The 21,097-nt window shown below is 41.6% G+C and overlaps 1 protein-coding gene across 1 annotated transcript in view; it reads left to right on the forward strand.

Annotated features, from left to right (window-relative positions):
• fam189a1 (family with sequence similarity 189 member A1) overlaps positions 1-20,104 on the forward strand; it is a 79,167-nt gene extending 59,063 nt beyond the window's left edge. The window contains exons 3-12 of the mRNA XM_061068875.1: positions 2,734-2,844; positions 5,381-5,545; positions 12,587-12,694; positions 14,495-14,655; positions 16,283-16,418; positions 17,596-17,674; positions 17,763-18,542; positions 18,820-18,891; positions 19,256-19,569; positions 19,901-20,104. Coding sequence (XP_060924858.1) covers positions 2,734-2,844; positions 5,381-5,545; positions 12,587-12,694; positions 14,495-14,655; positions 16,283-16,418; positions 17,596-17,674; positions 17,763-18,542; positions 18,820-18,891; positions 19,256-19,569; positions 19,901-20,104 — 2,130 coding nt within the window. The remainder of the gene's footprint in view (positions 1-2,733; positions 2,845-5,380; positions 5,546-12,586; positions 12,695-14,494; positions 14,656-16,282; positions 16,419-17,595; positions 17,675-17,762; positions 18,543-18,819; positions 18,892-19,255; positions 19,570-19,900) is intronic.
• The last annotated feature ends 993 nt before the right edge of the window (positions 20,105-21,097 follow it).

Genomic DNA, 21,097 nt, shown 5'->3' on the forward strand with positions numbered 1-21,097 from the left:
CCAGGCGTGACAATCAGCTTGGCGGAGAGAAAGTATCGGTGACACACAGGTGACACTCAGGCCTGGAGAACACAAATCACTGGATTTATGGTGGGACCATTGTTGTATAAAATCACAATTTGCACTGCGTAATGACTCCAATCCAATGGGTTCGGTGCCACATGGCTTCGTTAATCCAGGGTTGTGTAGCTGTAGATGCCGAAGATCTGACAGATTTAAAAAGACATTCATGCAAATGCCACAGCAAAAAACGCAGGGTGATGTTACGGCAGCTCTCTCCAGCAGTAGAGCTTCTATAAAGAGTGTTTTCCTCCTCAGTTAAACTGCAGTTGATGCTGGTTATAACCTCAGAAGCAGAGCTGTATCTGATTGGCTCAGCTGGCAACAAGACAAACCCAAGGAGGATCCATTAAAAACAAATAACTAAATAAACAACTTATTGGCTTATGTGTCAGGGAGGAGGATTTGAGTGTCACTGGTTTGCGTGTTAACAATATATAACATGGTCGCTGTGATAGCTAATATTTGACATGTTGTGACATTCAAACTAAATGCTTCTGCGCTCCCTGAGTAAAATAATGAAAATGCTTTCTGTTTGTTGTCCAGCAGACACCAATCAATAGTCATACTTCTTACCATCTGCTTTTGTATCAGTTGTTTAGTTGGAAAAACACTTTGAATGGATGGGAAACACTTTTCATTAGATCAAATGGGTTCATCAGTTTCCACAGAAACAGACAGATCCCATCAGTCTGAGTGAGGAGCTTCAGTCCTGTTAACATAGGGAAAATCTGTCTTATCTGTAGCACATCTGTTTCTATAGCAACATCTAATTGATTAAATGATATTCGTGTTCTCTCATGGTGACAATGATGTTAATTCACTTGACAGAAAATGACACGATAAATGCAGTAATGGCGGCTATGTGATGTGTGTGTGTGTGTGTGTGTGTGCTTGTGTGTGTGCTTGTGTGTGTGTGTCCTAACAAAATATTAAATGACAGCTACTTTAATTAACTAAACTAAACAGCCGAAGAACTTTGTCTATTTTTGGTCCAGTAATTAGAAACAAACTTCATGACTATTAGGGAAATAGTGGTCATGCAAAATAAAGAGTTATATGATATGTTGTATCATGATTCTGTTACAACATATCATATGTCCTCATGTGATCTGCAGCGTGTTCCAGGAGGTTTGATTTTATTCTAATGAACCAGAGAACCAGACAGCTGATATCACAGTTAAATTAATTGCTGATTAATCACATCATCCCCACTGGTGCACCATGGGAATACAGACGTCTGTTCTCTCCTGCACGTCTCTGTCACTCTGTCTTTATTTCCTCTGTTGTTTGCATTTTCCTCATTCACATCCTTCTCCTCAGGCTCGACCATCAACCGACCAATCTTTCAATTTTCTGCCATGGTGAAAAGCACTTAAACTTATCGCTCCATCTGTTTGTTACATGCCACCTCCGGTTCCTTCAACGCTCCGCCCCTTTGTCCCTCTCTCCTCCTCTCCATCTGTGTATGTGTTTTTCAACAACCTCTGTATGTGTCACACCGCTCCAGCTGGTGCCTTTTGTGTCCTCCACCAACACTGTCCCAGGACTTTTTATGCCTCAACGCAGGTGACATCTTGAATCACAAGAATGCCTCTGACAAAATATTTTGCCATTTGGTGCAAACATTCAGTTGGACGGAAGGAAGAACTGAGTCGATTTTGGTGGACAAAGGTCAATAGTCAAGGTCGTGGTGGCGCCACAAAGCATAATTTTTGCCTTGTGAACACAGTATTTCCAGAACACCTTCAGAGACGTGTATCTAATTTGGTACAAATGTCTACTCGGTTTCAAAGATAAACTGATTAGACGAGGTGGTTGAAGGTCTTAGGTCAAGGACAAGGTTGCCTCAGAAAACATGGCCTCTTGAGCCGAATGTCTCTGGTCTCCCTGTTGGGAATTTCTTCCTCTGCTGACCGGATGTTTGTTACATTTCAAACAAAGGTCGAAGGTAACAGTGACCTCAAATGAGTTTGGAAAAAATGACCGGTGACTGAAACTGCACTGGGTGGCATAGGCAAACAACTGCAGAGTATTATAGTTTTATATCACTTATTTAAAGCAAACTTTGAAAAGAGTCGTTTATGGTCATTTTTGATTAAACTCACCAATTATGAGCTAGTAAAACTCTGCTGCTGTCATCAAGTACAGTCCTGTAATTTAAACTACCACAAATGGCAGCTGTATTCCTGCTAACTGGATTGATATCCACAGGGCTTTCAGTGAGGAGATAAAAATTAAAGCCTTTACCCTGAGGAAGAGGGAGCCAAGGGAACATTTGCGGGGAAAGTACATTAGAGCTAAACTGCCGCTCTATCAGTGTGAGGCACAGAGAAATATTGCGTCTGTAGAGACGGGTGTTAGGGTTTGTGCATGTAGGGAGGATTTCCATCAGTCAATACGTTGTTTCGTGTGTCATTGGATGACATTTCTCGTTTTCAGACTCTGTAGGTCTGAGGAAAAACAGGTTATATCGATTCCTCTTGACACCTTTTTTCTACTATGGTGATGTGTAGAAATCCCTGTGATTGACGATTGATTGAAGTGCCTCTGGTGTTACAGCAATATCAGAAAGAGTTTTAACCTGTGTTAAGCGGCAACATTTGACATTATGTTGTATTTATTTTTTCTACATCTCTCTCCCGCTCTCTTCTTCCTCTATCTTTGTGACAGATCACTTTCTTCATGCTGCTGTCAGCAGTGTGTGTGATGCTCAACCTGGCAGGCTCCATCCTCTCCTGCCAGAACGCTCAGCTGGTCAACTCTCTGGAAGACTGTCAGCTGGTGAGACCAACTGGACTTTTTACTTACACACTCTCCAACTTTAGAATATGCATCAGTAAATCACACTTCTTCTCAGAGAATTACGCACTCTTTCCATTGATAGCAGTATTTTCAAATTTGGGCAGTTTCTATCACGCAGATCTGCTTTAATATGATGAAATAAAAGCTATGAAAGAAGAAAATTAATTAAAAGCAAAGGAGGGGCGATGCATAACCTACGTATGAATGTATCTAAGCGACTTTATGCAGCCTATGTATAATATGTGATCTATTAGGGTTTCATAATGATACTAAAATGTCAAAACAACATTTCCGCACAATTGTTTATTGAAGGGACACACACACACACACACACACACACACACACACACAAACACACACACACACACACACACACACAGTTTCAAAAGGCTATCACCTGGAGATACTCTTCCATGTTATATTCCTATACATCAATTGGTTTTCAAGTTATTTTGCATTCACACAGACAGAGGTTAAAAAACATCACCACGCCTAACTCCCTATGATAAACATTTTTTAGATTAGCTGTTTTATGTTGTGCCCTGTCAACATGTATTTTGCATTCCAGGAACACAGACACTCTCATACATCCTTTCATGTTTAAATAACAGCTGGATGTTGAAACTCCTAAACCTGAAAAACTATTTTGAGAATCCCAACATACTCTGCTCTGCCACAGGCCTGTAAATAAAGGTAAAAGCAGCTCAGGGTTCGGAGGGTTTATGTCTGGAATCAGTTGATCACTTCCCAAGCTGAAAGATGTCAAGTTCACAGCTTGTGTTGAATATTTTCGTTGCAGTGATGTAGTTGCTATCAACTGTCAAACTAGTCACAAAGTCAGTGAGTATGTGTTCAGTGTTGTCTGCATGTGACTCTCCACTTACATGATTTTTGGCATGTGGTGGAGTGACAGGCAGAACTTCTGTTCTCAGCAGGCTGCAGAACAGTCTTCTCTGTTTGTGACAGGTTCATTTATGGTTCATAATTATCACATTTATCTTTGCCAGAAGTGAAGCTACAGCTAAAAAAGAAAGATTATGCAAGCCTTTGTACTTCTGGCTGATTCAAAAGAGAATTTTTTTTTAAAAAGCTCAAAACTAAAGAAGCAGATCTTAAATAGTGCATTCACACATGATACATGTGAGTACAATAGAAGTAGCATGAACTAGTTCTTTAAGCACAACTGACCCTTTGAAGTACTTTTATATACTAAGACATCCTAAGAATTTGAGTCAGTATCTATAAACGTGGCTTCATGATATCCCCCAAAACACTAGATCATACCTTTACAATGTAAACATTTGCAAGATCAGGGCGGTGAATGGACAGTTTTACAAACTCTACGTCTCTAGTTTGAAACACAGACTTTATATTTCAACCATATATACAGTCTATGATTTCAACTGGACACACAACCTATGTTTAGTTGATTTAGTTGATGAGTGTACAAGCATTTTAAGAATGCAGCCCTTCTTCTCAGTGAGGTGTTACAGTCTGAAAGCCAGAGGGCAGTTTTTGCAGCACATAATAAGGATTCTTCACACAAAGGTGCAACACCACTTATTTAAAACGACAAGCATTAGGTTAGTTAAAATAACTTTATTAACCTATTTTCACTTCTGCTTCACTACTGCTACTTATTTGTAATATTTAGGGGCTCTGTTAAGAAGCATCTAAGCCCTTAACATTAACTTAATTTATTCTTTCTAAGAAAATCCATGATTGTGAGCTTTTAAAATTTCGTCACTCTTTGTATTTGGGATCTTTACAACCACAGCTCCAGATGAAGTTGAGCACAGAATGCTCAGTCTGCAAATTTTTGTGATGAGATGTAACGCTGATTGTTTAAGTGGATTTCTGCCGGGGCTCCTGAGCTTTTTCATGAGTGAAGAATCCCCTCGTGTTTCATCCAGCACCCAACCCACTAACCTGGCCACTTCCACATTAGCAGCAACTCTTCTCTCCTCACCCAGGCCGAGCAGAGCAACTTCTCTGCTGTATATGGCTCCCCCGAGACCATCCCCCAGCTGTGACTGAAATATTAATGTTCCTCATCTCTTCTCCCCAATGTAATTAACCCACACTTGTTGGGTTCATGTCCTGCTTTCTCTCGATCTGGGACACATAGCAGAGGTACGCTCCACCTCCATGCTTCCCTCGGTAGCTCCTCATGTCACAGTCTTTGTCCTGATGAACACTTGCTCAGCTGCCTTTCTCAGTCACAGTCTATTATTATTCTATTGCTCACGTATCTTCAGTCTTTTTAATGACATCGTTTCATAAAAAATTTAGTTTTTATCGGGAATACATTTTATGTTTAAAGAAAAACCAAGCTCAGGTCTGATCTGTGTGTGCATATTTCTGTGTCTGCGTGTGTGTCTCTGTGTGTGTGTGTGTGTGTGTGTGTGTGTGTGTGTGTGTGTGTGTGTGTGTGTGTGTGTGTGTGTGTGTGTGTGTGTGTGTGTGTGTGTGTGTGTGTGCGTGTGTTTCTGTGTATGTGGCGTGCATGCATGAGTGTGGATGTGTATTCCCCCCTCCTCCCCACCAGCTCAAGTTTGACAGCGATGGAGTGTGTGTCTGCTGCGAGCTACAGCAGCAGAGCTCGAGCTGCAACAACCTGGGCGAGATGCTGAAGCTGAATCCACTGAGGGACTGCAACACGATACGCCTCCGTCTCAAGGTGGGTGGGAGCCCACATAGTGCTGAACTGGAGAGTTTTGGTGTTTTCATACGTAAAGACGTTCTGTGTAAGTTACACAATGTTTGGACTCCAGGAAAACTGGATTCATTCGTCAAATCAGATTCTTAAATGTTTTATCAAATCAAATTACACGTTGAGGGATCTAACCTGTCTGCACTGGTATCTATGGTAACAATCGCTGCATCATATTTACTCTAAGTTGTGGCGTCGTCTCTTTTTTTTTTGTTGTCTAACGCTCACTGTTTGAAATCCATTGGGTTGGATCGGACTGAGACATAACTCCAAAAACTCCAAAGCTCACAGGGTTAATATGAGGTCAAGGTCACTTAAAAGTCACAAATCATGTTTTTGGCCCTAACTCCCATGCGCTGTTGCTTTGTCATAGAACCGTGTCCAGCTCTCTTTGCATGGCTGTTTCTCTCTTTCTTAGTCAGACTGGCCGCAGGCACATCCATAGCCCACTGGACCATTAAAACATCCATAAAGTTAAATCAAACATTGGCATAACATCGGTACATACAGCCTTTGCAGTGCATGTTACCGCGACAAGTTCAGACCTCAAATTTACACCTGCCTTCTCTGTGCACATTAAAGCAAATTGCATGCATGTTCGGTGGGCCACTGCATTAGATTGATCGATAAATAGTGTTTGATACTATTGACAAAAATGAATGTAAACTGCAACTCGACTGGTTGGTGCTATCAACACACTTACTTGCACATACTGCATATAACTGCAAGTAAGTCATATTTATCTGTTTATAGTGATGGTTAACACATCAGTGTACTAAAACACGCAACTAACATGCTTCACATTAAACCGAAATGACATGGAATACAATTACAATGTAAGACTTCAGTCTCAGATTAATTGGGCAGGAAGTTGAGAATAGCAACAGCATTTGTCTTTCCCTAGTGTCAAACCTCTTAGTATGCACTGTGTTTCCAGCCTGGGGTGGCTGTAGTTGGCAAGTGCATGATCTTGGTAGATTATCTTGACTCCGAGTGTCTGCAGGAATGATATACAGAATGTGCTGCGGGGGCCTTTAGTGGATAACGACAATCATATCCATTCATTTTATGTCCCTGATTGATTATAAAACATTGATAACCAAATAAAAGACTTCTTAGGATGAAGGATGCGTATGAAAAGAGGAAAGATCAAGCACATTTGTCATTGTGATCATAGTTCATTAAAAGAGATGAGGGAATTGATGCTATAAACCTTTATTAAGTGCCAAGGTAGTCAGATGTGTTGAGTTATGTCTGAGAGGAAGTAGCCGTGTCCCCAGAGCCCTTGGTCATTTCAGTTTGACGTCCGCTGATCCTAATAACCTCATGATGCAGCTGCCATATCCTTTGTCATGAAAATACTGAGCATATGGGGAGAGCTGAACTCTCACAGCATGTAGCCTCAGTAATAGACCTTCATTTGTTTACTCAAACAGCTTTTCTACACACAAAAGTTTAGCTCTTAAAAAAAGCAATCAGCCCTCTCCACATTGCTGATATGTGTCATTCGCCCTTTGCCAGCATATTTAATTTCCCTGTTCTTTTACTCTTGGTTACACGTTGCCCGGGGCTGTAAATAATCAGTTGGGAGGGAGTTTTGAGATAATTTGTGATTTCCTGTTAGGGGGCGGCGGATGTGTGACCTTGCTGTGTAACTGATTGGCTCGGGGCAAGGTATCTTCCAGAGGTTAAATATCTGTTGAGCGGGCATGTTAAGCAGTTTTCTGTAGAGATGTTATTACATTTGCCTGCAGGATTTATTATATCATTATGTACATTGTGCTCACGAGGGAAATCACAGAAATGCACCGTTTCAAATCCGCAGGGCAGATGTATTACCATAACAAAAATTAGCCGAGATGAAGCCGTCATAAATATTTCTGGTTTTACGAGACGCTTGTAGTTTATCTCCAGGTTTGCTGTAACAGAAGAGTTGAGGAAAAATACATTAACCCTAATAAACCATTAGATCACACAAGAAGGAAACAGTTGCACAATTGGTTACTGCTGTGTATAGTAATTGTAGAGCTTTGTCTCAGGGAAGAGTCTTTAGGGTAAAAGTTGCAGAAAGATTTAACAGTGAACATAGTCTTTTCTCATTTACTGTATTAAGCATGTGAATTCAGTGAATGGATTCATAATTTGCATCATTAATCAATAAAGATTAGTTAGTTAAGTCACAGAAAATGTCAAGCTCTTAACTTTTGTTTGTCTTCCTGCATCAACCTTTGGATCAGAAACAGACTGCTCATCTCTTTGGTTTGGTTTATTTAAATTATTCTTATATAATTTTTTTAAATGCAACACATCACATTTTGATAGACTCTATTTAAAGATGGATGCTTTGTCTCCACTTCCTCCCAATCTCCAGAAATAAAGCCAGGATATCCGATCTTGCGCTGATGATGCAATTTGGAGCCTGCACAGTATAGTCTGGAGGTCCTGCTGACTCACTTGTCAATCATGATATTTCACCCTGTTTTATAACATTAAAAAAACAATTAAAAACAATTTACAAGATACCATTTTTGATCAAAGAATATTTGACGCACACTTTCATCCACTAACATGGAGGAGGCGGGGTTAATGACCTACACTGCAGTCAGCCACCAGGGGGCAATTGAGACGCTTTAGCTTCACCTTTTGTCATGTTGTGTTTCTTTATAAACAGTCTAAGGTGCTGATCTACAAAGACGCCATCACTGGTTTATAACACACCTCGCACATATTTGTACATTCCATTTCTCTACAGTGTAGTTACGTTGTGTGAAAAAAACTAAGTATTGGTGGCACGTACAGCCTCTTCTGTTTTCTGCCACTTGGTGTTAGAAAATCGATAGAAGAGAGAGAACGCCCTCCCTCAAACTGTAGTAGGGCTTCCTGGGGGAAGTCCTGGCTTTTCTGTCAAACACCGTGAAGAGTTGCTTGGGGAGGCTGAGGAAAGCAGAGGTCAGTGCTGTGACCTGCGCTGACTATCAACAGAAACTCGATGGTGAATGCAGAAAACAAGGTGTTGCCCTTTGATTTGAGGAAGCGGGAGGGAGCAGCTACGAGTGGGATGTGTGTAGTTTGTTTCTGGTAGAGAACGTCATGGTTCGAGAGATAACAGTTCAGTATCAGTGATGTGAAAAAACAGTTAAGCTTTCTGTTTAAGGCCCCGGAGTGCTACGCAATCTGTTTTATTGTAAGGCAGCAGGTTGTCTTAAATACCGATCTTAAGTGGATCAAATTACCCAGACAGCATATTTTCATGTTTTCATTCCCATAAATTTCGTATATTTGTCAATAACATTGACAGTTTTTCATTATTCATTTCCCTACAGTTTGAGGCAGAAAATTTTTTTACTTATGTCACTGTGGTGTAAAAAAAAACATAGATGCAGAGACCTGACACTTAATTACTAGTTAATTCATCACACTGAACATCACAACTTCTTGTATTTAAACACCATGACTCTTTTATTTCAATCAGTCAAAAAGTCAAATATAGTTTGTAAGGTTATAATTGTGTAGAGTAGGTTGTTTACATAAGCGCTTTATTACAACTCGTAAGTTTTATTGTAAAACAATATCTGGCAGCCAAGTATGACAGCATCAGTCAAACGTTTTCACCATGTAAACTAAGTGTAAATCTAAATGCAGTTACAAAATCTCCTTTCCAAATCCAGAAGTATAAATGAAGTTTTTTGGGGAAATGGATGGTGGATGGGGGAAGTGTATTTTCCAGCAGGCACTTTAGAGGGCAGAGGCAGGTGGCAGGGTGGAGCAGAGCAGAGCGGGGGGTGAAGGCAGAGGAGCCGACAGATGCAGAAGGTGATTGGGAGAAGTGAGAGGTCGGTGGAGGTGAGAAGGCCTTTGGGAAGGTGAGCTGGTTGGGGAGAATGGTGGGTGGAGGCGAGGCAAGGGATCGAAGCTGGGGAGGCTGGTGGAGACGACTGAATGAGCAAGGCAGGCGGAGAATTGAGCCGGCAAACAAGTCTGAGTGAATGATCCAAAAAGGCTGAAGCAATGATCTGGCAAAGAATGGATGAAGACGTGAGGGTGGATGTACTGCTGGGTTGATGGGTTGATGGATGGCAGGTGTAGAGACAGATTGGCAATCAGGCAGCTAGAGGGGGTGGGGCATAAACACACAAACACACACACACACACACACAAACACACACACACACACACACACACACACACACACACACACACACACACACACAAACACACAGTGGTAGACAGACAGGGGGAAGTAATGAGACACAAGGGGCAAAAAACACCAGAAACACACGATAGTAACTGGAATTGCCGTAGTGACCATGACAACCACTTCTTTTGTGCTGTTAGTGTGTGAATGGGCTTAAGGAGTAATAGAGAGGTATGCTATGGAGGAGCTTTTTGAATGTGTGTGTGAATAGGTGCACGTCTTACACACTTAAAATGTGCAATTGTGGCTCAGGAGCTACAGTGAGTCATCCACTTACCGGAAGGTTGGTGGTTCGATCCCTGCTTGCTGAAGTGTTCATCGGCAAGCCGCTGAACCCCAAATAGTCCCTGAAAGCTGTCCAGGCAGTGTGTGATGGTAAATGGAGTGTATTTATAGCATTTTAATCGATCACTCAAAGTGCTCTAGTAAATAAGTTCCATTCAACCATTCGCATTCCCATTCATACAGTGCTCTATTTCTATCACACACCATTCACAAACTCAAAACACATCCGTCAGGTGGGCCTTGATCTTGACCATGGATTGAACCACCACTCTGTGACAACCCTCTCTTTCTCCTGAGCCACACCCGTGTGTGTGTGTTTGTGTGTGTGTGTGTGTGTGTGTGTGTGGGTGGGTGTGTGTGTGTCATCAAGTGTGTTTTTGTGTGTGTGCAAGTGTGTGAATTGTGTGTGAACGGGTTAATGTAAAAGGGTAGAGCACTTTGAGTGGTCTTTATATCTGTGTATATACACTGTGTACATGCAGTCAGTTCACAAATTACTATTTATTTACTGACTGGTTGTGATGTCATGTAGATCATCCTCAAACCCTCCAAAAACAAACCATGTTCCAAAAATGATAGTTTCCAAGACAAACACGAGTTAGATGCATAGTATAGTTGGCGCTGCATGACTTGAAACTCACTGGTTCCAACTGGCATCATCTCTGCTTCAACTTCCAGCTTACAGACTCAATCTTTGGCAGCTAGTTGCTGTATCTCTAACTTGTTTGAAAAAAGCAACCAAGGCAACATCATTGAGGTAAAGGGAATCAGTGGATCTGATTGGAACCTCCTACAGAAAGTCAGGGTACCTGCACTCCCTCCAAACAAACCACTACCCTTTACAGATCACAGCAGGGGGCAGACATCTGTCAGCACTGCAGATTATCAGAAGCCCAAAACGCGTGGGTTTTTTAATGTCACTGGTTATTACGTGCCTCTGAATCTAGTGAGTCATCTGTCATCTGACGGACTGGAAAACACTTTATGTGGGAGCTTCATTCAGAAACCCACAAAAGATATTGTAAGATTCACATTCACAGATATTCAGGGGCAGCCCGTGTTTCTGATGAATGCTCATTCTGTGCACTCAGTTTGTTGTCATAGGATAGTCTTTGGTGTTTTTTATTTAATTCTCCTTTTTAAATTAAAATATCACAAAGTCTCTTCCACACAGTCAGACCCGTCCCTGCTCTCTCATATCTTTTTAACAGGCTTATACTGTTTGATAACAATAGTACTGGTAATAACATCATCATGGTGTCTGTAGAGGGAATTTAATATGACAGAAGAACCCTGTGAACGTAAGAGAACAATAACATATATATCTTCCTCCACTGACGAGTTTGTTTGTTTGATTGTTAGCAGGATGATGCAAAAACTACTCAACCAGTTTCCATGTGAATGTGTGAGAATTATTCATGGATCTTGATGAAAAAAATCGGGTATGTTTAGGGGACAGATATTCATGGGAGTGTGAAATTTGATGCAGCTTGATTGAATTTAAGGAGACTGTTGGGTCTTGGCAGAGATAGACTATGATACTATAATATACTATTCTACTATATGTGCTCTTGTGAGTGTCACTCTAGTTTATTACTGAATTCAATCATCCAAGTTGACTCAAGATCACCTCCAACTATTTGATACACACATGTATGCGATAATTTGCTTCTCTCCCTTAAAGGCTGCAATACAAGCTGCTGTCATCCTCTCCTCAATCTGTGTGCAAGACAGTTTTTATTCCCAGAGCCAAATTCGAGACAAAATGGTGCTGTCGTTCGTCTTCTGGAACCTAATTCATGCAATACAGTTCTTATAGGGTTATTTGTTTCGGATGTGTTTTACAAATTGAGCCATTTAAAGATAAATTTCCACCTTTTATTCAAACGGCACAGAGGGCATCATCATGGGGCTGCAGTCATAAGTCTTTCCTCTGATTCAGGGTGCTGGGCTTAGTATTTCACGACCGTGCACATTTATTTTTGCTGACAGATTCAATACTGGTTTGTCCCCTTGCTGTTTGCTGCATTACCACAGTTTGAATGTGTGTGCTCATGCTTAACCTTGGATACTTAAGAGGTTTATTTTTTCACTGTAATTGAATTTGTTTGTTAAGCTGTAATATACAAAGAAATAGTATTTATTTTCTTTTTTTTCAGTTTCAGACCTTCAGAAATGTATTGTAAATATGTTAATAATGAAGATTAGACTTTTTTGTGTTCGGGGTTAGTAAACCTGATATCAGTAGAGGTGTTCTCTCACTGTAGTGCCGGTGTGCCGAGCTTTTCTAAACTTGGTTACCTTAATGACGCCGGGGCCGTTTGTGTCACCTTCAATCCTCTCTGTGATTTTTCCTTCTGCTGTATTGCACATTCACCTCTTTTTGTTCTATTATCCCTCATATTTAATAGGTTCATAATAATAACTGTCTTCTCTTCCTCTCTCACCTTCCCCGTCCATCCATTCGCTAACTATTGACACTGGTCGCTCTCTAACAGCCTCCTCCTCCTCTCCCTGCTCGACTTTAGGAGCTGCTGTTCAGCGTGTGTGCCCTCAACGTCATCTCAACCATTGTGTGTGCTCTGGCCACGGCCATGTGCTGTATGCAGATGGTCTCGACTGATGTGCTGCAGATGGTGAGTGTGATGGAGGGGACAGCAACACAAAACTTTTCAGTGACCACCGTGATGGTTTGGTAAACACATGCAGCTCAGGAATGATGAAAAGGTAGAGAATAAGGTTACTTTTTTCTTACATTGTATGTAACCTGCTTGGTTAATACCATGTAAATACAAGGTCAAATGGACTTCCCTCTTAGTTCTCCTGCTTCCCACATATAATATGTTGGAATGGAAGAAAACAGCTTACATCATCCTCAGTGTGAACCTCTTCTGTCATTATGTATGTGCAACAATCAACCAGCCACCAACAGCTAAATGCTGTTAGTGACGAGGGAAATAAGCACGGCCAGCTGCCTTGGTGTTTTTCACCAGCATGCCTCTAAACACATTAACAACTAGACATGTAGAGCAACACGTCAACATGATGGCAAAGCTTCGCAGTGGTATGTGCTCTAAAAATGTTTTACACATTAAATAAGCTATGCTGTAAATGTTGTGGATGTGATGGGTCTTGATGTGAGGCTGGAGGAGTGCGGTTGCATCTCTTGTCTCACAACAGAAATATACTTAGTTTTCAGAATTAACAGGCTGCACTGTGATTGAACATTTGAACTAAAATATGTAGCAGGAAAACTATGGAACATGTGACACATTTAATACACACCAGTGTGTAACACCTAAAGATGGGCGACTATTTTTGTGACTAATTATTTTCCTCTTCAATATTTTCACGTGTTTAAAACAGTATAATGTGCACTGAAACCTGTCAGTCTTTTGATGAAATGATAAAATATTATACAACTGTCGAATTAACCATAAAACCCCCAATAACTGATTATTTTACACAAGCATTTCAGTTGTCAAGTGTGCTTAAGAGTGCCCTTCAGTACGCGTAGATTCTGTTCTTACACAAGAATAAATGTATTCTTAAGAACAGTTGGTAAATGAGGCCCATTGTGCATTAGAGCTCTTTTACACAAAATGTATTCCTGTTCAAGAATAGGCAAACAGTCATTAAAGGGCCGAGATGAATTCATCACAAGCTTTTTAAATTACACAGCAATTAAAAAAGGAAATTAGAAAAATGTTCTCATCTTGACAAAAGGCCTCGATTTGCAGCAGCCTCTGCCTCAGTGCTCAGCAAAGATTATCTGAGATGTTGACAGATCATTGTCAGAGCCGCCTCACACTGCCGACTCATAGATATAAATACATTTCGGTGATAATTCTGCAGATCCTTTCCAAAGCTCAATGAATAAGAAGGACACATTTTTACTCACATTATTTACTGCTAAGCTGATCTACGCGGAATTGAACAAAGACAGTATCCGTTACAGTATTTATAAAATCAGGAGCAGACATACACAGCAGAAAGTGTAATCTGAGGCAGCTGAACACGGTGGCATCCTAATATTGATTCACAGTGAAGCAAAGGACGAAAGCGTTGAGTCTTATCTCCAACAGTCCCATTGACCACGTGAGGTGTTCACCTTTTATTTAGCTCCGTAAATTTAGCCAAGTCAATATCAGCAGTGGCAGCCTGCAGATTAGAAGGGAAGGGTGTTCTGTGTCTGGAAAGTTGTTCCACTTGCAAAGGTCTGAGTGAGGAGGGTGAATATGCAGTTTTTCAGAAATCTGCTGTTGAGTTGCCCTTGAGCAAGGCACCAACAGCAGAATTGTGATTATGTGTAACTGCTTGCACTGACAGCAGGGAGGCGATATGTCACATATGCTCAGTCATTATAATAAACAACATAATGTCTAAATGGATAAACAACAGGCTCTGATAATGGTTCTCTTCATGCTGTGTTTCAGTTTATGCCGCACAGAGCGCGAGCCCTAAATGCTGACTGCATGACCCCCCACGGAACCATCCTCCACCAAACTCTGGACTTTGATGAGTTTATTCCTCCCATACCTCCTCCACCGTACTACCCCCCGGAGTATACCTGCACCCCCTCGATGGATGGACAGAGGTGAGATGCAAAATATTTCTCATCAGCATCCCATCTTTTCTCAGTGCTCCCCGAACTCTGGTACCAATGTGGCCTGTGAGATATTTATAGCGAATATACAATAAAAAAAATTAATTTACGAACCTCCTAGTGAGTATAGTGCAACTGTTAGAAATCTGTGTAATTGTACACGGAGGTCTACTTTAGAACCCTTTTTAAAACGTTATAAATGCCTCGTTGAGTCGGTCGCTGATTCTAGCAATCCAAAAATTACTGTATTAGTTGGGAAGCAAAGATTAAAGGGTCTAATTGTGTTTATGTTACTTATCATGGCATCGATAAAGGCCTAGTTTTTATTTAATACATTTGGTAAACTTAATGACAAACCCAGCCTGGCTCTGCTTATCTCAAACTTTGTGATATGTATTGAAACTAGAATTCTGCTGGTTTCTGTGAGTTAGCAGTCGTTCATGGCCCAGTGCTATGATAACATACACGCTGAAGATTTAGGACTCTTCGGGAATCATTTTTTGGAACCTATAACATTTTCTTGCAGTTCCTTGCCCGCCTCGCCAGAGACACCTGTAATGAATCAGGTAGTGGACTGTGAAATAAAAATGGTCAAAAAGTGAGGAAGGAGCAAAGTTATTAAAAAAAATTGATCATGGGGCTGATAGGTCAGGCACTGCAGGTGGAAAGCTCTCAGGAGAACACACCAAGGAAAAGAAACAGAAGGATTTGTTTCAGAGGAGCTGAAAAGATGAAGACTATAACCTGTTCTTGCTGGTACGTTCCATTATGTGTTCAGTTAAAGGATTTTCGCAGGTCTAACATATTTAGTTAATGTGGACTAACCACCCTGTGCTTTCCTGAGAGAAGGTGAATATACAGATGCCAAAACCAACATTTGCTTCCACAGTCAAATCCAAATCCATCATATAATGCAGCGGTGGCTTGCGTCTGTTTACTATCTGACTGCGTCACTTGTGGTATTATCATCCGCAGCCAGTTCTGAGCTTTTCCCTCCGTTAAGCAGCTGCGACATCATCATCGAGGTGATTCTCAGCTGTTGTGGAAGATCGGTTGACCCCCCTCCTTCATCACTCTCTCCATTTTCTCAGTCTTGCCAGAGAGAGTGCTGCTGATGCTGCCATTTGGCAAGAAGCCACATCTGTTTGTCAATTATGCCATAAATATAAACAAGGCAGAGGAAGCATTTATGGTGTCTCTGCCCGGGGCCAGGGATGTGTCATGACATCATCATCCCTCAGATGATTGGTGGAAACTCTCAGGTTGTATTTCATGCTCTGGCACATTGGATGAGAATGGGGTTGTAATTAAAAGATATTACTGCGAGCATGGCTGCGTGTTCTTAATTGGCACCATATGAGACAGCGGTGCTGCACACAGAATAATGGAGAACCGGTTTAAATCATCCGGACTGGAGCGGTGGAAGAAAAAGGATATTTCTCATCCTTTCTTTCTTAATGGTTTCAATCGACCAGCGACTGTGTTTAAACTCAGAAAGGATTTATATTCAGACTTGCTGTTACAGTTTCTCAAACACTTTAGCTATGGATATCTGAGATACAGTATTTCAAGGAATTTTTGAGTTTTGTTTGATTTTTCTCACTTGTGTCCCTGGCAGAGGGCTCCACCTGGACTTCCCCCACTCTCCCTTCAGTGCCATCTACGGGGTTCCCATCAACAGCCCAGGGACCCTGTACCCAACGGACCTGCCGCCTCCATATGAGTCTGTGGTGGGGCAGACCCCTGCCAGCCAGGTGAGATAAAACAGACTAGTTTGTCCTTAAAACAGACTACAAGCTTTGTGTGTAGGCAACTGAGTGCAAGGCAGCACATATAATACCTTACTTATATTTCGTAGTTATATTTTCATAGGAATAGGAGCAATAAATACCTGCTTGAAATCAGGTCTTATCTTTAAATGTGCTTTAAATTGTGAAATAACTTTTCTAATTTGTATAAGGAGATATTCAGTTGTGAATAGCTTTTGGTTTTTATTGGAAATTATCTACATTTTAATGAGATTGTCTTCAGAGATGTGGATTTCAAGGTTAAGCCCAGGTTTCGTGAAAGTCTGAAATGTGAAATAGACGTTATTATAGACAGTAGGTCTGAGTATAAAAGTGAATTTGAGAAACTCATGTAAATGAGATGGTAATTTCTAAAGAGCCGAATCAAATTTGTTGTTGTTATTTATTTTCTTTTATTTAAATTTTTACTGGTGGGTTAAAATGGCATTACCAATATAGGATCTAAAAGTCTGAGATAACTGAGAATCTACATATGGTCTTTCAAAAATGGTTCAAAAAATTTTTCAGTCTTCACTGCATTTCATTGTTCACAATTAAAAACATGTGTCTAATGTAAAAGCAAGTCTCCCTCTAGCCTCTATTATTTTCATAAACTGCTCAGTCTTCTAATCCCCTTTTTTTCCATTACACGTGATAAATCCCTAGTTGAATTCACATCCACTTTGAACCGTGTCCTTCAGGAATCAGCAAGGGATTTTCTTACCTTCTGCAGATAAACAGTTGCTGTAAATAATCAGTGGATAAAGGCAGTGATCGATTGATTGTGTGAGACTGCAGAGGAGAGTCGGCTGATGATTTCAAGCTGAAGGCAACGAATGATCTGGCAAACCAAGTTACATGAACATATACGAGTAATGTACGGCACCTTGAAGGGGACATCATTGAAGCTAATTAAAGATTCTTGTTTAAGCTGGTGTAGTTTTCTCCCTTGATACACCTGACGTCCTGTTATAGTGTTGTGGTCTTACAGAGCCCTCTACAGACCAAAAAGGAGTATTGAAGATTCTGCATTCTGTATTATGCAATAAAATAGCCATATGAGCTGAACTATCTCTCTCCTTCATCTTCTTTTTCCACTCAAAATCATTTTACTTGAACAGTGTTTATTTCTTTGTCTTTACAGGTCACAACCAGCATCGAGCAACAGGCCACTGGGTCCAGTTTGTGTGAGAGAAACACCACTGCAGGTCTCAGCACTCAGGGTAAAGACGCTGGGAACATTACAGGAGATTGTCCTGTTTTTGTTAAACAGTAGATGTGTTAATCCTGCCTTTTCCTCTCTGTTTTCAGCCTCAGTGGACAGTGCATCCCTGATGGTGTCAGAGGTGGCTGATCAGGACCAGACCTGCTCCTCAGAGGACTTGTGCTCCCTGGAGGTCCAGGGCTCTGACTGCTCTCCTTACGGCACGCCCCACACTGCCCCCACTGACGGCAGCTGCACCAGCCTGGAACTTTGTACACGGGACCCGTCCCGTTGCCACCGTGGCCTGCCTAACATGGATGTTCGCCCCTGTGACACCGGATACAGTGAGTCTTCACAGACCCAGGAGTCTCTGGAACGCTCTCCAGACTGGTCGTCAGAGAACTTTAGCAATCCGGACCAGGAGGACTCCACAGACAACACACATCCCTGTGAGGAACACAGTGCCACACTGCACATATGTGACGAGCTCGCCTCAGCCAAACATTTACCGGAGGAGCCGCCTAAACCACCAACGCACTCCCTCATTAAAGCACGAATGATGAGCAGGAAGCTCATGCTCCCTGTTGCTATCCCCCAACCACCTCAGCCTTGTTCCCCCACCTCAGTGGCCTCCTCTGGTGGAACTTCAGCCATCAGCCCTTTGGCTCTTTCTTCCTCCCCTTCCCCTCCGAACAGACCACGCGGCCCCAGGCTGTGTTTCAGTGTTTGGTCTCCCTCTTCGACATCACAACCCCCCTCTACCTCAGCTCAAAGTGGCCACTCGCCCTCAGAGAGGCCTCGGGTGCGAGCAGCCAGGAGGTACCGCAAGCTGGCCCGCATCGTCCGCTCCACCAGTGACCCCATCTCCTGCTCCTCTGCAACAGGAAGTAAGTTTGGCAAGGATGTCTCACAAGTTTACTGAAGCTTTAAATACTCCATGTAAATATTTCTAGAGGGATCAGTTGTTCAATTATTATTTCTAAATAATTCTTTAATTATTTGATTCCAAATTGTTCAGTGTAGCGATTTGCTGTGTTTTTCTGTTGAATATTGTGTATATATAGCAGCACTACAGCATTTCAATGAAATCAAACAAGGCAGGCTCACTTCCCAGTAACTGCTTTGTTGGTCCACACTAAGTGTTTGTCTTGTCTCCCTCTACAGGAGAAAATAGTGGCTGCGCCTCTGCCACTGACCCTGCTGCTGAAGCTTCAGCTCATACGTCACCAGAGCAAGGTACCATACAGTCTGAATGCATGGGATGAGGACTGTGGGAGGGAGCCAGAGTACCTGGAGAAAACCCATTGTAGACACAGGAGGACATGCAATGTCTACACAGAATGACAGTGACCAATCTGGGATTTGAACCGGCAACCTCTGTGCTGCCCCCGCCGTAACATCATGTTATCTGATATACACGAATTTAAATCAGAAAATAATCCTCGGCCTATTTTAACTGAGCTGTAACTGTGAGCTGATAATGAAAATGTGTTCAATCAGTGACACAGACACTGTCATTACTATTAGCCTTGATTATTAAAGATGGCCGTGATTTATTTATTTCAATGCTTTGACAGTTTTTCTTGTGTTTTATCTTCAGACGTGTCAGTAGAGGATAGTGGCGCAAAACCCGGTCACATATTTGTCAGGAAGCAGCAGAAAGAGGAGAAGAAAACTGACATCCCCCTCAAACCTCGAGCCCTGCACACAAGCTCCTCCCATGAGCGCCCACACTCGCTGGCCGACCTCAAGATGTACAAAGACACCAAAATATTGGTGGCCAAGTTCCTTGAGCATTCAAACTGCAGTCTACCTCCTGAGGTCCAGCAGGTGGTCAACAACATCAAGTGCGTCATCAAGTCGGATGAGAAACACATGGAGGAGGCCATCTATAGTGCCAATGTCATAGATCAGGTAACTGTATCCCAATGTTTATACTGTAACTGACCCTGATAGTCCAATATTAGTCTATTTTATGGACAATAAAACATAGCAGCATTGTTTTAATTTGTGATGATAATAGCATTATGACTACAGCAACCATGGAAAAATTCTACAGTATTTTCATTTTTTTCTCTGTATTGTAAATTCATAGCGAGATGTATTTCACAGCTCTTTAGATTCTCGTCATATTCAGTAAAGTTTGCCATATCTGTGTTAAAACAAAATTCATTTGATTGGATTTTTGCTTGTCAGCAACATTTGTAAAAATGTATCCCTGGCAATATGATTTCCTTCTGCTCAGGTGATGACCCAGCGCATCAACGGCAGTCCCAGAAAGCGAGGCTGTGAGGATCTACACCTCCAGAGCTGCGGCGCTTTGAGCTCATCACCGTCCCCTTCCCTGTGCCGTCCCAAACACCTCCAACAAACAACCAGTGCCTCCACCAACCCACTGGACTCCCCCTCCTCTGAACAAGGCCTTGAGTACAGAGAGACTATTCTCTGACCTTCCTCCCAACAAGGACTCGGGTGAAAAATTCTGAGGGCATTTCAGGGAGCAGGAGCTGCAGCCACGTCGTCCTGTGCCACAGATGTCTGTAGAGTAATCAGACACTGTGAGTTCATCTATTTGTACAGTGTGACGGCAGCATAGGCAAACTGAAATGCTCTCACGTTGTATCTCTTAGTGCCCTGTGAGACCGTGCCAAGTCATCAGCAGAAATGGTAGCACACTCAGACTGAGCCTGCCAGTGTCTGTAGAGGCTTCATTCTCATCAGAAATTCAAAAGAATGTTTCTCCCTCTGGGGATCTTTTCTACTGAGTCTCATCTCCTCAAAAAATGTACAACTGGTAAGTTTGTGTTTGAAAGATTTCCAATATTCCTCTTGTCCTCATACGAAGCTGAGAGGAATATTGTTTGTATTAAACTGTGAACTGAACGGACGACGCGTTAATCGCCATCGTTTGCAGACTTTGTGGAACTGTTGCTGGGTGGTGAATATTTTGTGGTGTCGCTGGTTTCAAAAACATCACAGATGTGGATTATTTAACTTACCTCATTGTGTTGCGATTCTTTTCAGTGTTACAATAAAGTCAGAGTTTGTATCTGGTGGTTTGTGTTCTTATTTCAGTGATGTGTGTCAGTGGTCAGGTGTTGGGAACATCTACTCACCTTAGCTGGTCAAAATAACAGAAACACTGTATAGTACAGTCATGGTGTATTCAGTGGTGTTGTTTAATTAATTTGCTCTTGACTGATGCACTGAAAATGTTTTGATCGACTAGAGGGGAGAGTAAATAATAATAAGTCACGTCAAGTTTGATTGTTTATATAGCACTAAAAACAACAGGAGTTGATTTTAAGTGCATTACAATCATGAAGGCAAAATAAGCAGTGATAAAAGATAAATATGTATAATGTTAGAAATATAATGTGTTTGTTAGTAATTATTGAAAGTAAAATTGGAAATCAGACTGCTAGTGATCTTAGAATAAATG

This window comes from Limanda limanda, chromosome 3 (genome assembly GCF_963576545.1).
Source record: "Limanda limanda chromosome 3, fLimLim1.1, whole genome shotgun sequence".
NCBI classification, from domain to species: domain Eukaryota; kingdom Metazoa; phylum Chordata; class Actinopteri; order Pleuronectiformes; family Pleuronectidae; genus Limanda; species Limanda limanda.